This window comes from Emys orbicularis, chromosome 1, assembly GCF_028017835.1.
Source record: "Emys orbicularis isolate rEmyOrb1 chromosome 1, rEmyOrb1.hap1, whole genome shotgun sequence".
In the NCBI taxonomy this organism is placed as follows: Eukaryota; Metazoa; Chordata; order Testudines; family Emydidae; genus Emys; species Emys orbicularis.
This window is the reverse complement of record NC_088683.1, coordinates 372,064,554-372,082,867: the sequence shown is the minus strand read 5'-3', so window position 1 is coordinate 372,082,867 and position 18,314 is coordinate 372,064,554. Positions and strand designations below refer to the sequence as shown.

The 18,314-nt window shown below is 46.6% G+C and overlaps 1 protein-coding gene across 1 annotated transcript; it reads right to left on the bottom strand.

Annotated features, from left to right (window-relative positions):
• Nucleotides 1–1,020: 1,020 nt before the first annotated feature.
• Nucleotides 1,021–7,013, bottom strand: LOC135883951 (olfactory receptor 52M1-like). Its single transcript, XM_065411230.1, has 2 exons — nt 6,986–7,013; nt 1,021–1,991 (listed from the first exon to the last, which is right to left on the bottom strand). Exons 1-2 carry the CDS (start codon nt 7,011–7,013, stop codon nt 1,021–1,023), a joined length of 999 nt encoding a protein of 332 aa, XP_065267302.1.
• Nucleotides 7,014–18,314: the final 11,301 nt, after the last annotated feature.

Below are 18,314 nucleotides of genomic sequence, written 5' to 3'. Positions count from 1 at the left end.
GAATCCCCTAGCTACCACCTGAGCTGGAACAAGAGCTGATAGTGAATGTATAGCTTGTTAGAGGTTAACAATGTAACCAAAGAGTTCCTGTCTAGGGCGGTATTCTTTTAATTCAGAGATCAAAAGGAAATATTATTAGATGAAACTTGGGTGTAATAATATCATTGTCTATATGTCCCTTTAAAGTTTCTGGTAAACTGTCTATAAACAGGATACTGGGCTTCAAGGACCATTGATCTTACCTTGTATAGCTATTCTGATGTTCATATATAGACCCCAGATGAATCTGCACCCCACCCCACTGTAACCTACTGGAAACCACTCCTCTCCCAGAGCTGAGATAGAACATAGGAGTCCTGATGGGGTCTCTCTCTCTGCAGTTAGTAAGAAAGCAAAAATATACATTAACATTTAAAACCTAAACAGTGTCCCTTAAGTGACTTGCCACAAGATATCAGAACATGTTAGTATTAGGGCTGAGTGGGTCTAATCTTTATTTAATTTTCTCTCTTTTATATAGGAATTAGATACTGTGCTCCTGGCAGCTAATTGCTAATTTATCTTCCAATAGTTTTCAAGAGCCTAAGTAGCCCCTGGAATCATGGTAACGGTTGTCACCCCTACCAAAATCTGAAAATGCTCCCTTGCAGCTGCAGGTGGGGTGAGGGATGTGGAAATGATCCAGTGAGTGACAGGGGGAGGGGAAGAGAGGACGAAGGACAGGGGCGGGGCCTTGGAGGGGAAGAGTTAAGAAAAAAAGGCAGAGTCTTGGCAGAAGACAGGGCAAGGTGTGGGGTTTTGGGGATCCAGATACCAGCAACTTGAAAGGTGGAAACCCAGTGAATTGGACACAGAATGATTCCCCTGTTTGTTATGCTTACACAGCACAATAAGTTCAGGAAAGGGATTAATGTCTCTGTGACTGTCCAGTAAGTGATTCAGGAAAGAGGGCCCAGCACCAAGTCACCAGCCAGCTCTGATCAGAGCATGTTTGGAAAGCCAGAGCACCAGGAGTAAACTTTAGGTCCCTTTATGAGTGAAGAGCTGAAGCAACCTGTCCTGGATCTCTTTGGTCCTTACCCCGTAGATGATGGGGTGTAGCAAGGGGGGCACCAGGAGGTACACGTTGGCACTGAGAATTTGGAAATGCAGGGGCACATTGTGGCCAAACCGGTGTGTGAGGGAAGAGAAGAGATCTGGGATGTAAAAAGCTAAGATGGCACAAAGGTGGGAGCCGCAGGTCCCAAAAGTCTTGAGCTGGGAGTCCTTTGTGGGGAGACTAAAGATGGCCCTGAGGATTTGGATATAGGACATGGTGATAAAAAACACATCCAGAGCGGTCACCAAGAATGCAACAGAGAGGCTGTAGTAACTACTGACACGGATGTCGGCACAGGCCAGTTTCACCACGGCTATGTGCTCACAGTATGAGTGGGGGATTATGTTGGTTCTGCAATATGGCCACTGCCTCGCCAGTAAGGGACAGGGCAGTGAGAGCATGCTGCCACGCAGCACCACGGCCAGCCCAATCTTGGCCACCACAGGGTTTGTCAGGATGGTGGAATGTCTCAGGGGATCACAGATGGCCACATAGCGGTCGAAAGCCATAGCCACGAAGATCCCAGACTCCATCACTGAAAAGCAGTGAATAAAGTACATCTGGGTGAGGCAGGCACTGAAATATATCTCCCTGGAATTGAACCAGAAGATGCTCAGCATTTTGGGCAGGATCGACGTGGACAGGACCAGGTCATTGATGGCCAGCATGCAGAGGAAATAATACATGGGCCCATGGAGGCTTGGCTCCATCTTCACAATGAACAGGATGGTGAAGTTCCCCAAGAGAGCTATTGCGTACATGGCACAGAAGGGGATGGAGATCCAGACATGGGCCCTCTCCAGGCCAGGAATGCCCAGCAGGATGAAGGTGGAGGGGTTGGTGAAGTCAGTTGTGTTGGAACCTGACATGGAGTATGGGAGAATGTGTCCAACTGTGAGGCAAACGGTGCCTCTTGCATATACCATACGTTCCCCTGACTTCCTTTATGTGCCCAGGCTGTAGGGTGATGGTCACAGTACAAATACCTGGATGGAGAGACAAAGTTAATTTAAGACACTATATGCACTACTGGAGGCTGTTCTCATGGGTGAATCAGATTGATTGCTCTTCAGACATTGAAAAATAACATTTTGTCTGTTCAGAGAAATGAATTATTAACAACTGACCCTACTAATGCCAATTCAATATTTTATGGTGCTTTGTGCCTCAATAATTCCTACACAGCATGGTGTGGGAAACTGTAAGAGGCACCAGCAGGAAACACGAGTGTGGATAATGGTTATCCATTATTATTCCTTAATTTAATGAAACCCAGGCTAGAGAGTCCATGCTGTAGGGAGATCCCCATTCACCCAGGAACTGAAAATCTGAGAGTAGAAAAAAACAAAAGCTTTGCCAAGACATGTGCCAGGGTGAAACATTCCAGCTAGAACACACCTCTGGGAAGAGACCTGGGCATCATTGATAGCATCTTCACAGAAACACCTGTTCATTCACAGCAGTGGCAAAAACAAAGACAATGTTCAGATGCCTAAGGAATCTGATGGAGAATAACCTGCTCTGGATATATGCTCAGTTTTGGTCACCCAGAATCTATAGAGTCTATAGAAAATAGAAAGTGGATTTCTGAGACATGCTATGAGAATGTGGGAGGCTGCTATATATGGACAGACTGAAAACTCTGGGACTGTTTACTTTAGAGAAGAGACAAAGAATGGAAGTGTTTACATTCAAATGGACAAACAGAAAAGAGGTCCCAAATAGTAATATTTATGGATACTTAGTGCTTCAAAAGGGCTAAATCCCCAAAGCTGAGGAAAATTATGAACAAAACTGATTGGGTTGAAAAATGTAGACCAAAAACTGGGAATTAAATTTGGGAGTTCTTTAAGGAGATTTTATTAGCTAGCTAAAAAGTCACAATTCCACAGTCAAGAAAATGGGCAACTTTGGATAAAAACCCAGTTCAGTGTCAAAGTGACGGATGCAGTTGGGGTGGGGGGAAGCAATATATAACAAATGTGAACATGGAAAAATAGCAAGCAATACAAATCAGAGGTTATGAAAATTGATTAGGGACGAAGGTGCCACAAGTACTCCTGTTCTTTTTGCGGATACAGACTAACACGGCTACTACTCTGAAAAAAGACATCAGGGAAAATCCATGTTTGGCAAGGCTGCAGATCAAAAAAAGAGGTTATGAAGTATATTCAGAAAAAAAGAAATCCTAGAAAAGGTTTAGGCGAATTGCTAGAGGAAGAAAGGAAATTTGTTAATGTTTCAGAAAAGATAGAAAAGGTTCAGGAAATAAGGAGAAGTATGCAATCAGGCAGTAGCAGAGCAAAAGGAAGAAAGAAAGAACAAATACAGGACAGCTCTGTGTTAAACGTAAACTAAAAAAAATTAAAGGAAAATTTATAAAAAAAGATTTGACATGGTTAGGAAATAATGGAAAAACTTGTATGGGATTAGTTCAAACAAAAGTCTAGGAATATAAATAATGCCAGTCAACAATAGGGTTTATGGAAAACCGGTCTTCTCAAATAAACCTGATTTCATCCTTTAATGAGAGTGCACATTTAGCTAATCAAGAGAACCGCACAAATGCAATGCAGTTCAATCTCTCTGCAGCATTTGATATAGTGAGGAAAATAGTCAGATAAAAAAATGAACACTATACAGTAACAGTAGAGCACACATTAAATGAACTAAAGGGTGGCTAAATGATCTCAGAAAGCCGTTGTCAATGGGCCAGTGTCAGTGAAGGGGGATGTTTCTAGTGGGGTTCTGCAGGGACCAGTTCTAGACCGAATGCTATTCGATATTTATATAAATGATCAGGAAGCAAATAGAAAATCACTGCAGATAAAAATTGTGGATGACACAAAGACTGGCAGAGTGATTACACTGAGGAGGCCAGGGAAAGCATATCAGTTGATCTGGAGCATTTGGAAATTAAGGCCCTTGCAAACAAAATGTTTTAATACAGTCAAATGCCAAGTTATCCTCACAGAACAGGCAATGCAGGCCGGACCCACAGACTAGGGCACTGTATTATGGAACACAGGGACCCTGAAAAGGATTTAGGGGTCACTGAGGACAACAAACTCATTGTGAGCTCCCAGTGCGATGCTGCGGCCAAAAGGGGTGATGCGATCCTTGGATGGATAAACAGGGGAGTTGGAGCAGGGGAAGGATTTTACCTCTGCACATGGCATTGGTGAATCCGACCGCATCCAGTTCTGGGGTCCACATTTCAAAAAGGATGTTGAAAAATTGGAGAGGGTGGAGAAAAGAGCCACAAAAGTGATTGGCGTCTGGAGAAAATACCGGACAGTGAGTGGCTAAGAGCGATTCATCTATTTATCATATCAAAAAGACTATTAAGTGAGACTTTTCATGGGGAGAAAAAAGTGGGTACTTTCATGTGCAGAAAATCATGGATAATAATGGGCTATGAAATCTAGCGGAGAAAGGCAGAGGAAGGTCCAATCACTGGAAACTGAAGCCAGACAAATTCCAGGTGGAAGTAAGGGCCAAATGTTTAGCACTGAGAGTGATTAACCTTTGGAACAAACTGCAAAGAGAAGTTGTGGATTCTCCACCTCCCCATGTCTGCAGATCCAGACTCGATGCTTTTCTCGAAGATCTGCTTGAGGGATTGTCTACATCTAAAATGCTAAAACAGCACTGCCATAGTGCTCCAGCATAGACACTACTTACGCAGACAGCAGGGGTTCTCTCATCACCATAAGTAATGCACCTCCCTGAGAGCTGGTAGCGAGGTCAATCGAAGAATTCTTCCACTGACCACATGCTGTCTACGCAGGATATAGGTTGATATAGCTACATCTGTCAGGGGTGTGGGAATTTTTGCTATTGCTGAAAAAGAAAATGCAGTTTTGGACTGCATTAACGGAGCCAGTAGATAAACATCAGATAACAGCCCCAGAGTCCTAAGATGCGAGAGGAGGAGGTGAGAATCTCTGTGCATTAGCACACAGCTGGCTCCTGAGGTCTTTACTCAGTTCTCACTCCAAGGGGAGTTTTGCCTCAGTGGAGCCTGAGCAAAGTACAGGCCATGGCCTCAGAATTTGGCCTTGTATTGTACATCTACTAACACCTGAAGGATCCCCTGTGCCACTGAAATGCAGCCACCGTGGGTCTGGATGCCATGAGCCAGGACGGTACATAGAAAAGAGTAAGATTTTGGCCAGTGATACTGGAGAAAACTCATCCCGTATGGCAAGGGCACTGGGATGTTTAATGGCTGTGCAGAGCAGAAAGGACCACAAACCTATTCTCTATCCCATCATGCTCACCTTGCACTGGGTTGGCGAGCAGGTGAGCTCCTCAACAAGAGATGGGTACCTGTGAATTCTGAGACAGAAGTGTCTTCCCTGGGAATCCCACTCAGGTAGCCGTGTCCCACACCTCTCTCACCCCAGCATCTGCAGCAGCATCCCACACTGAGAGCCGACACAGGGTTGTGCACTGTTTATAATATAGCTCTGTGCAGTCCCAGTGGATTTTGCTCAGCCTCTAGTGGAGAAGCTGCATATGAATGTAAACAGGCTGGAGACAACCCTGTCTGCACTTCTGTGCTATTTATCCAGTTTTGGGAGTAAACAGTAAGTAAGGGACCTTCCCAAAGGGAGATGAGAAATCATGAGCTCTCCACTGAGGCAGAGAGGAATTGGCTGTTCTGTGCATTTGTGTATATTTTAAAATTATAGTTGATTATTAAGAAAACTAGGGATAATGCCTAGATCTCCATGGGGTGTGACACCCTGTAAATGCCCAGGATTGATGGGTAGATAGTAGACAGACAGATCTGGAGACAGATGACTGAACGGAGACAAGAATACTCGTTGCAGACACATGGGGCTGTTGCTAAGAGATCAGAGATCAGTAATTCTCATCAGTAACTATCATCATACTGTGTAGCACCTTTCATTGAAGGATCGTGAAAACACCTAGCAAAGGAAAGTCACTATGAACATATCCCCATTATATAGATAGGTAAACTGAGGTACGGGGGACATGAATTGGTCAAAGTCACACAGAGAATGAGTGGCAGGATGACAGACAGAGCCCAGGAGTCCTGACTTACCTACCATAACTTCGGTCTCTCCATCACACCAAGAAGCAAATGAACTCCCGCTCTGGAAGAGACTGTTCTTTGGGTGGGAATCAGAGGAAAGGCTGAAGGAGGGAGTCATCACCTTCGTCATCCTCTCAAGGTTAATCGGCTCTGCACAGAGAGCTGACACAGCAGACCCCGGGAGAACCCCCAATGACCACAGACTCTGATAAGGTACGAAGGCATCTGGCCAGGTTTATTGCCAAACAAACCTCAGTCTCTAGCTCCCTGGATCAGATGTCTGCTAGTATAGTTCTGCTAGTACGTATGTGCTCCCTGACAATGGACTGGCTCAGTCAGTGGTGGGACACTCCACTGCCCCCTAGGCTGGAGAAAGACACCACCCCAGGGATGCATTCTTATACACAGGTACAAAGAAGTTACATAGAATCATAGAATATCAGGGTTGGAAGGGACCTCATGAGGTCATCTAGTCCAACCCCCTGCTCAAAGCAGGACCGATTCCCAACTAAATCATCCCAGCCAGGGCTTTGTCAAGCCGGGCCTTAAAACCTCTAAGGAAGGAGATTCCACCACCTCCCTAGGTAACGCATTCCAGTGCTAACAGTGTTACACATCACTCCTGACGTATCGAGGTACAACCCCTCTACATAGCAAGGTACAACCCCTCTATGCAGTAAGGTGCTGCCTCTCACCTTGTACATGTTGTTTCAAACAAAACAACTCTATCCATCATTGTACCCTTTTTCCCATCTTTAGGATGGGTCAGCCTGTTCCTTGTTATCTGTGTGGAATGTGGAAGTATCGGAGTGTTCTGGTACCTTTTAGGTATGTGTATTTTTGCAACATCTGCCCTTCCTGCCTCTCGCTCACAGCTTAACTTTGCTTTATGTTAGCAAAGTCTTGACCATTTCTTTAGTTCAGGCCTTAGGCCTCATACCGGGCCTCTGATACAAGGATTTATGTTTCAGGGCTTCATCTTACTACAGAATCCTATTTAGCTCTTTCTTTGAGCAGGGGGGTGGGGAAGGAAAGAGGTTAAAACAGTCTGGGGAGAACCCCTGGGGGAGGGTCTACTTCTCCTGGGTGGGACACCTCTCCCCACCCTGTTTACTGTCACAGGGCTCTGGCATTCGAGCCCCTGGCTTCACAATGTCCTTTCAGCTGAGGGCAACCCCCTCATTTGGGACAGGTTAAGCCATCCTGATTCCCTGTATTCCTACAATAATGCCAACAACATATTAACCATATTTCACTACCCCTGCATTCAGTACTAAAGTGATTTGTGAGAAAGGGTTTCCACACTCAGGATTTAAGACTCTTCACTTTGTATATTTTGACATCTGATGATAACAATTTGTGTTTTAACTTCTTGAATCTCAGTGTCTGCTGGCATTACTTATTTATCGTCCGATCCCCCACCCCCCGCCGTCCTGAAATTTCCTGCAATTATGGACATTTAAATCAGTAAAAATAAAAAAATAAAACCCATCATTTTGCAAAACTCTGGAAATGTAAATTGATGAAAAAATTAAAAATGCTTAAAAAACAGAGAGATTATCTTTCAAAAGGATAAAAAACAATAAAAACTAAATTCTTCCAACTCTTTCTTTTCTAATGCCAAAGCTGTTAGCAGACGACCACTGAGTGCCCAATAAACTTGAGGGTCACTGGGAGCTGAGGTGCCAACTTCCCCAGTTCCCAGGAGTGCTCGACCCTCATTCTGCCCCAGACCCTGACCCCACTCCACCCCTTCCCTTAAGCCCTGAGCCCCGCCTCTCCCCTGCCCAATCTCTGCCCCATTCCACCCTCGCCCCCACCTCTCCCTCCCCTCCAGCACCTCCTGCATGCTGCTGAACAGCTGATCACTGTGGGTGGGAGGAGCTGGGGAGAGGGGGAGGAGCTGATTGACAGGGCTGCCCATGGATACTGAGCACTATTTTTTCTGTGGGTGCTCCAGCCCCGGAGCACCCATGGAGTTGGTGCATATGATTGGGAGCACTCCTCTTCTGGGGAACTGATTGGGATACATGACCCTGTGCTAGCAAGCTCTCTCTCCCCCTCTCTCTCTAGAGGCTTTTCTACCACTATGGTATCTGAGTGCCTAAGCAGACCTTGCTCATCCAAGCTGTAGGCAACTTTATGCCAGGGCAGAGCGACCCCTGCTGCTGGTATCATCTGGGATGCCAATGTGTACAGGGAGACTTTGGCAAGTCAGAAAAGTGCCTAAAACCACTATTGCTTATTGTTAAAGGCAGCCTAGTCAGCAAGCTGTACATTGGCCATTCAGCAATCTCAGCTTGACCAAGGCAGGAGGGGAGGGGGGTTTGGGGGTGCCACAGAAAGGGCAGCTTGACCCCGCATCCTTCCTGATAAGAATTGTGTTGACGTTGCTGATACATGCATTTGAAAAGAGTAGGATGTGCCCCAGGAATGTCTATTGAGGTCGCAAGGCTGCAAGTTCTGGAAAAACCCACACCTGGTTAATCAATAATCAGAAGGAGCCACTTGCTTGCCCAGTGGAACTGCTTGCTTGACAAGTTTTCTTTAAGGGACATATCATTGTATTACTAATGTATAAATAAGGGGGGAAAGCTTGAGATAGGTGGGACTCTCCTTTGGGGGACTCTTCCGGACTGGTCTCTCCCTCTGGAAGCATCTTGTGTTCTCCACTGGCAGATGGGCTGCCGCTGTGCCACTCGAAAGCCACACTCAGCTTTGGTAATTATCAAGGGTTGGGGGTGTTTTACTAACCTGTTGTGAACGTGTGTAAGTGCTTGAGACTAAGACCTGGTCTACACTATGAGTTTAGGTCGACTTTAGCAGGGTTAAATCGAATTAAGCCTGGACACGTCCACACGACGAAGCCCTTTCTTTCGACTTAAAGGGCCCTTTAAACCGGTTTCTTTACTCCACCTCCGACAAGGGGATTAGCGCTAAAATCGGCCTTTGCGGGTCGGATTTGGGGTAGTGTGGACGGAATTCGACGTTATTGGCCTCCAGGAGCTATCCCACAGTGCTTCATTGTGACCGCTCTGGACAGCACTCTCAACTCAGATGCACTGACCAGGTAGACAGGAAAAGTACCGTGAACTTTTGAATTTCATTTCCTGTTTGCCCAGCATGGAGAGCACAGGTGACCACGCAGAGCTCATCAGCACAGGTAACCATGATGGAGTCCCAGGATCGCAAAAGAGCTCCAGCATGGACAGAACAGGAGGTACGGGATCCGCTCGCCATATGGGGAGACGAATCAGTGCTAGCTGAACTCCGTAGCAGTAAACGAAATGGCAAAATATTAGAAAAGGTCTCAAAGGCCATGAAGGACAGAGGCCATAACAGGGACGCACAGCAGTGCTGCGTGAAAATTAAGGAGCTAAGGCAAGCCTACCACAAAGCCAGAGAGGCAAATGGAAGGTCTGGGGCAGAGCCGCAAACATGCCGCTTCTACGCGGAGCTGCATGCCATTCTAGGGGGTGCAGCCACCACTACCCCAACCGTGTGCTTTGACTCCGTCAGTGGAGAAACACGCAACAGGGTAGCGGGTTCGGGGTACGCGGAAGATGATGATGATGAAGACAATGAAGATAGCTCACAGCAAGGAAGCGGAGAAACCGGTTTCCCAAACAGCCAGGATATGTTTATCACCCTGGACCTGGAACCAGTAACCCCCGAACTCACCCAAGGCGTGCTTCCAGACCCTGAGGGCACACAAGGGACCTCTGGTGAGTGTACCTTTGTAAATATCACACATGGTTTAAAAGCAAGCGTGTTTAATGATTAATGATTAATTTGCCCTGGCAATCGCGGCCAGTACAGCTACTGGAAAAGTCTGTTAACGTGTATGGGGATGGAGTGGAAATCCTCCAGGGACATCTCCAGAAATCTCTCCTTCATGTACTCCCAAAGCCTTTGCAAAAGGTTTCTGGAGAGGGCTGCCTTATCCCATCCGCCATGGTAGGACACTTTACCACGCCAGGCCAGTAGCACGTAATCTGGAATCATTGCATAACAAAGCATGGCAGCGTATGGTCCCGGTGTTTGCTGGCATGCAGACAACATCCATTCCTTATCTCTCTTTGTTATCCTCAGGAGAGTGATATCATTCACGGTCACCTGTTTGAAATGGGGTGATTTTATTTTATTAAGGGGGCATTCAGAGGTGCCCGTTCCTGCTCGGCTGAACAGAAATGTTCCCTGCTGTTAGCCACGCGGTGGGAGGGGGAGGGGTGAAGGGATCATCCCAGAGAATTGGGTGTGTGTGGGGGGGGAGGGGTAGTTGGGTTTGTGCTGCATGTTAACCCGGAAACCCCAGCCCCTCCTTTTACATTGCAAACCCATTTTAAATGGCCAACCCAACGGGTCCTTGGTATGGGAAATGAGGGCGCTACTGTTTCAAACCATTCCCACATGTTATGAGGGTTAAAAAAGCCAAAAGACTGTGGCTTACCCTGGCTGCCTGCAAGCCGAATTCTGTTGCCTGGCACCGCATGAGTGATCTCTCACACCAAACCAGCAGGACCTCAATATAAGAGGAAAAATACGACCTTGTAATGAAAGCACATGTGCTGTGTAATGTGAACAGCAAAATTTAACGTGAAAGAGTGTACCCATTGTTCTCTAAAATGTGTCTTTTTTAACCACCTCTCCCTTGTCCTCCACCAGCTGCAAATGTGTCTCCTTCGCAGAGGCTAGCAAAGATTAGAAGGAGAAAACAGCGGACTCGGGATGATATGTTCACGGAGCTCCAGATGTCCTCCCATGCTGAAAGAGCACAGCAGAATGCGTGGAGGCAGTCAATGTCAGACTACAGAAAAGCACAATATGAATGAGAGGAGAGGTGGCGGGCTGAATCGCGGGATGAACAGAGCAAGTGGCGGGCTGAAGATGATAGGTGGCGTCAGCTTACAGACAGAAGGCAAGAGTCGATGCTCCGGCTGCTGGAGCATCAAACTGATATGCTCCAGGGTATGGTTGAGCTGCAGGAAAGGCAGCGGGAGCAGAGACCGCTGCTACAGCCCCTGTGTAACCAACAGCCCTCCTCCCCAAGTCCCATTGCCTCCTCCCCCAGACGCCCAAGAACACAGTGGGGGGGCCTCCGGCCACCCAGTCACTCCACCCCAGATGATTGCCCGAGCATCGGAAGGCTGGCCTTCAATAAGTGTTAAAGTTTTAAAGTTTTAAACTGCAGTGTGTCCTTTTCCTTCCCTCCTCCCTCACCCCTCTCGGGCTACCTTGGCAATTATCCCCCTAGTTGTGTGATGAATTAATAAAGAATAAATGAATGTGAAGTAACAATGACTTTATTGCCTCTGCAAGCGGTGCTCGAAGGGGGGAAGGGAGGGTGGGGTGGTTGGTTTACAGGGAAGTAGAGTGAACCGGGTGGGGAGGCGGAGGGTTCATCAAGGAGAAACAAACAGAAGTTTCACACCATAGCCTGGCCAGTCACAAAACTCATTTTCAAAGCTTCACCGCGCCCTGCTGTACTCTTCTAACCGCCCTGGTGTCTGGCTGCACATAATCAGCGGCCAGGCGATTTGCCTCAACCTCCCACCCCACCATAAATGTCTCCCCCTTACTCTCACAGATATTGTGGAGCGCACAGCAAGCAGCAATAACAATGGGGATATTCTTTTTGCTGAGGTCTGAGCGAGTCAGTAAGCTGCGCCAGCGCGCTTTTAAATGTCCAAATGCACATTCCACCACCATTCGGCACTTGCTCAGCCTGTAGTTGAACAGGTCCTGACTCCTGTCCAGGCTGCCTGTGTACGGCTTCATGAGCCATGGCATTAAGGGGTAGGCTGGGTCCCCAAGGATCACGATAGGCATTTCAACATCCCCAACGGTTGTTTTCTGGTCCGGGAAGAAAGTCCCTTCCTCCAGCTTTCGAAACAGACCAGAGTGCCTGAAGATGCGAGCATCATGTACCTTTCCCGGCCATCCCACGTTGATGTTGGTGAAATGTCCCTTGTGATCCACCAGGGCTTGCAGCAGCATTGAGAAGTACCCCTTGTGGTTTATGTACTTGGTGGCTTGGTGCTCCGATGCCAAGATAGGGATATGGGTTCCGTCTATCGCCCCACCACAGTTCGGGAATCCCATTGCAGCAAAGCCATCCACTATGGCCTGCACGTTTCCCAGAGTCACTACCCTTGATATCAGCAGGTCTTTGATTGCCCTGGCAACTTGGATCACAGCAGCCCCCACAGTAGATTTGCCCACTCCAAATTGATTCCCGACTGACCGGTAGCTGTCTGGCGTTGCAAGCTTCCACAGGGCTATCGCCACTCGCTTCTCAACTGTGAGGGCTGCTCTGATCCTGGTATTCTGGCGCTTCAGGGCAGGGGAAAGCAAGTCACAAAGTTCCATGAAAGTGCCCTTACGCATGCGAAAGTTTCGCAGCCACCGGGAATCGTCCCAGACCTGCAACACGATGCGGTCCCACCAGTCTGTGCTTGTTTCCCGGGCCCAGAATCAGCATTCCACAGCATGAACCTGCCCCTGTAACACCATGATTTGCACATTGCTGGGGCCCGTACCTTGTGTGAGGGCTGTGTCCATGTCAATTTCCTCATCACTCTCGTCGCCGCGCTGCAATCGCCTCATCGGCTGGTCCTGGTTTTGCTTTGGCATGTCCTGGCTCTGCATATACTCCAGGACAATGCGCGTGGTGTTCATAGTGCTCATAATTGCCGCGGTGATCTGAGCGGGCTCCATGATCCCAGTGCTATGGCGTCTGGGCTGAAAAAAGGCGCGAAACTGACGGAGGGAGGGAGGGGCGACTGACGACATGGCGTACAGGGAATTAAAATCAACAAAGGTGGCTGTGTATCAGGGAGAAACACAAACAACTGTCACACAGAATGGCCCCCCCAAAGATTGAACTCAAAACCCTGGGTTTAGCAGGCCGTTGATTTCACAGAGGGAGGGGGAAGCAAATGAATACAGAACAAATCTGGTCCATCTATTTTTTACATCTTAAGCTGGCAGCAGACGGTGCAGCATGACTGATAGCCCTCGGCATCTTCTGGGTGCTTGGCAGAAAATACTGTACTACGACTGCTAGCCATCATTGTCAAGACGGTTCAATAGGACTGCCAGCAGGACTGAGTCTCCAGGAGACAAAGTATGTCTGCCCACGTGCCTATGATTGAACTGGAGTACGACGACGATGGATTCCAGTCATAATACACCATCTACTGCAAAAAGGCAAGGGGCTGCTGCTGTGTAGCAATGCAGCCCCATGTCTGCCAGCACCCAGATAGCCGATGAAGGCTACCAGTCATACTGCACTGTCTACTGCCGAAAGGCAATTAGCTGCTGCTGTGTAGCAATGCAGTACCACGTCTGCCGGCACCCAGATGACATATGGTGACGGTGAGCTGAGCTGAGCTGAGCGGGCTCCATGCTTGCTGTGGTATGTTGTCTGCACAGGTAACCCAGGTAAAAAGGCGCGAATCGATTGTGTGCCGTTGCTCTGATGGAGGGGGAGGGGCCTGACGGCATGTACCCAGAACCCCCCGCGACACTGTTTTGCATCATCAGGCATTGGGATCTCAACCCAGAATTGCAATGGGCGGCGGAGACTGCAGGAACTGCGGGATAGCTACCCACAGTGCAACTCTCCGGAAGTCGACGCTAGCATCGGTACTGTGGACGCGGTCAGCCGGCTTCATGCACTTAGAGCATTTTATGTGGGGACACACACAATTGACTGTATAAAACCGATATCTGTAAAACCGGCTTCTATAAATTCGACCTAATTTCGTGTTGTAGACATACCCTAAGTAAAGTTTAGCTTTAAGTGAAAGCACTCTTGTGTTGTCCTGTCTGTGCCAGCCATCTATCAGTCGGACGGCCGTGTCTCCCCTGATTTATTTCCTGACACCTCCTCGCACAGAGTAAAAGTTACCAAGAGCTTTGGGTTGAAAGAACCCTGGGTAACAAATGTGGATGAAATCCGTGCACGTGCAGTTACAAAAGGGGTCCCCAGACGTACGCATCAGTTGTCTTGTGAATTCATGAGAAGGAGGCTCAGTCTGCACTCGAAGGAGGCAGGCATGATTAGAACTAAAGCAGAGTTACAAAAGCTAACAGAGAGCCATGCGCTCCCAGCTGTGTGTCTGGTTCAGCCGCCACTAGTTCCCCAGAACATATGCTCTACATTTAAAGGCGCAGGACATATTTCTAACAGCCAGGCCTGGGTTGTGCATTTCCGCTGTCTCAAACCCATCCAGCAGCCTATGTAACAACCCATTCTTAATGCTGTTACTCCCCCATCTCCCCGCCTGCCCCCTTTCTGTTTTGACACAGTAGCTGTGTCTTGCTTTAATTTGATTTATAAGCACTCGATCAACAGAAACATTCTATTGGTGTTGCTTTTACTGAGTCTGTTCCTCTGAAGTGACCCCAGTGACTGTGATGCGTTGGCAGGTTTCTGAGTGGCAGCGGAAGTGGAGTCACTGAGTTCACACCTCACAGGAGCGGGGAGCTCACAACCTCCAGCTAGTTCTGAAAACATCAGATTCACTTTGAGAGGATGGCGAGGACTTAGGCTCAACTCCTCCAGCCTGTCCTCTGCATCCCACCCAATGAACAGGCCCTGCCAGAGCAGGAGACCATTTCCCTCTTGGCGTAATGGAGAGACTGTGGTTACATCGGAGAAGTCAGGACTCCTGGATTCTGTCATCCTGCCACTCAATCTCTGTGTGACCTTGGACAAGTCACGTCTCCCTGTGCCTCAGTTTACCTATCAATATAATGGGGATATGTTCATAGTGACTTTCCTTTGCTAGGTGTTTTGAAGATCCTTCAATGAAAGGTGCTGCACAGGATGATCATAGTTAGTGATGAGAATTACTGATCTCTGATCCCTTAGCAACAGCCCCGTCAGTCTGCAGAAAGTGCTCATGATTCCCCTACATCACCTTTCTCCAGATCTCTTTGTCTAATATCTACCCATCTATCCTGGGCATTTACATAGTAGCAGACCCTCCGGATCCCTAGTTTCCCCTACTAATGGACTCTATGGAACCCTACTAATAAACTATAATTTGTAAATATACACAAATACACAGAACGACCAGTTCCTCTCTGACTTAGTGGAGAGCCCAAGAGTTTTCATCTCCCTTTGGGAAGATCCCTTAATTACTGTTTACTCCTAAAGCTGGATTAAGAGCACAGAAGTGCAGACAGGCTTGGCTCCGTCCTGTTTACATCAAGATGCTCACTTATCTGCTAGAGGCTGAGTGATCCCCACTGGTACTGCACAGAGCTATATTATAAATGGTGCACACCCCGTGTCAGCTATCGGCATGGATTCTTGCTGCAGATGCTGGGGTGAAAGAGGTGTGGGAAACAGCTTTGTGAGGGGGATTCTCAAGGAAGAAGCTTCCGTCTCAGAATTCACAGGTACCCATCTCTTGCTGAGGAGCTCTCCCGGTCGACACTCCCAGTGCAATGTGGGCATAATAACATTTATCACAGAACTGTCCTGTATTTGCCTTTTTTTTGGCTCTGCTGCTGCCTGATTGCCTACTTCTGATTCCAAATGACATGTGTGGTTGATCGGTCAGTTCGTAACTCTGGTGTTCGTCACTCCAAGGTTTTACTATAGATGCTGTTTAACATCATCCTTGACTGCTAATGGACTGGAAAGTGTTTCATCACCTTAGGTGACATGAGTACCTCATACTGCTTCTTTCCATATGCAGAACAAAAATATTTCTTGAACACATCTTCTTTTTCTGCAATATTATAAATTTTTCTCCCTTTTCTCCCTTTCTGCCTCTAGCAATTGGCCTAAAACTTTTCTAGGTTTTCTTTTGTTCTTAATATACCTAGTAAACTCTTTTTTGTTATCCTTAGCTCTGCCAAGCATGGAGTTTTCCATGATCATTTTAACATTCTTTATCCATGTTCATAGCTTCCAATTTGTATTATTTGCTATTTATTTTCCCTTTTTCCTATTTGTTATATATTGTTTCCACTCCTCCCCAGTTGGTACCTTCACTTTGCCACTGAATTGGGTTTTTGTCCAAAGTTTACTTTTATTGACTGTGGAATCGTGTCTTTTTAGCTATCTAATAATCTCTTCTTAAAGAACTCCCAATTTTCATTCCCATTTTTCTGTCTAAATTTTTCCTCCCAATCAGTTTTGCTGATAATTTGCCTCGGCTTTGGGGAATTAGCCTCTTTGAAGCATTATGTGTCTATAATATTACAGGTTGGGAACTCTTCTCTGTTTGTCCATTAGAATGTAATCAGTTCCATTCTTTATTTTATTCTCCTCTATCATATGCCCCCTTATTTATCTCTTCTCTAAACTAAACAGTCCCAGACGTTTCAGTCTGTCTGACTATGGCTATCTCCTCCATTCTCATAGTCTGTCTCAGAAATCTTCTTTCTATCTGCTATATCCTTTAGAGAGACTGAGTGACCAAAACTGAGTGCATGTCCAGAGCCTGTTATTCTCCATCCCATTCCTTAGGCATCCGAACATTGTCTTTCTTTATCCACTGCTGTGAATGAGCTGATGTTTCCACTGTGTTGCTATTAATGACGCCCGGCTCTTTTCCCTGAAGTCTGTTTTAGTTGGGATATTTCCCCCGGTGCATATCTTGGCAAATGTTTGGTTGTTTTCCATTCTCAAATTCTGAGCTATCAGGTGAATGGGGAACTGTTAGTATATAGGCTTGTTTTTCAGCCCGAGATAGAACTTTGGTTTGACGTTTTGATATTCTTATATCTTATATTAATATGTGTGAAGAACAGTGAACAAAGAGACTGTGTGTTGCAAATCCCACAACCAGATGGGGCTTTTTGTACAATGGGAAAAGATAAGGGATACAGCTAAAGTGTTACTGGGCATGGTGGGAATACAATATATGAGCGCACAGATAAAGACTGCCTCAACTCCTTATTTCAAGGCAAGGTCAAGCAACCAGTTAGGAGGTGCAAGGGATGGTGTGGAGGAGGCATAGAAGCTGAAGAAAGGCCTGGCCTTGTCCAGAACGCAACCTCACTCGTTACCTCTGTCAAAGTTAGATTCAGGACTCACAATTTGTTAGACCACTATGTTTATTAGCACAGCACTCTGCTAATACATTCAGATAATGTGAGCACCATGAAAGACCCACACTACCTTATTTTATACAGATAAAAAGGGCGCGAAGTTAACAAGAGGACAAAGAAAGCAGAACTGACAAGTTTACCTGAGGCTAGACATACATACTCAATTTCCTTACTAACTTTTACAGATCTCCGGCTAATATTCCACCATTAGCTTAAGTGGACTCATTGTTTATGCCTTAATGTTCCTTTTCCTGGCACCTGTATTTCAACATTCCTTATTTCTGCTTAAAGGTAGATACAGCATTTCTTTAATCCATTCTATTTTTACAATATAATTCATTCTACTTTCACAATCCCTCCTTTTGGTCAAGCTACGCAATGACCAACAATTACTGGGTTCCACATATTAACCGTTCTTTATCTCTTTGTTCATCAGTGATATTCAAAATCTTCATATTAGCACTCTGTTTTGGGGCAGTCACCTGGGTGGCATACCTCACACAATTCTGGATACAATAGGAGATTAACAGAAAACATACAAAAATCATTAGGATTCCAAACAGAATAGTCAGGGCTCCCTGAAACAACCAGTTTCCTATGCCAGAGAAATTGAACAGGTTACTTAGCCACTTCCATAAAGAACTCGGTTTTCACTAAGGTTACTGTAGGGGGAACATAAGAACATAAGAACATAAGAAAGGCCGTACTGGGTCAGACCAAAGGTCCATCTAGCCCAGTATCTGTCTACCGACAGTGGCCAATGCCAGGTGCCCCAGAGGGAGTGAACCCAACAGGCAATGATCAAGTGATCCCTCTCCTGCCATCCATCTCCATCCTCTGATGAACAGAGGCTAGGGACACCATTCTTACCCATCCTGGCTAATAGCCATTTATGGACTTAGCCACCATGAATTTATCCAGTCCCCTTTTAAACATTGTTATAGTCCTAGCCTTCACAACCTCCTCAGGTAAGGAGTTCCACAAGTTGACTGTGCGCTGCGTGAAGAAGAATTTCCTTTTATTTGTTTTAAACCTGCTGCCTATTAATTTCATTTGGTGACCCCTAGTTCTTGTATT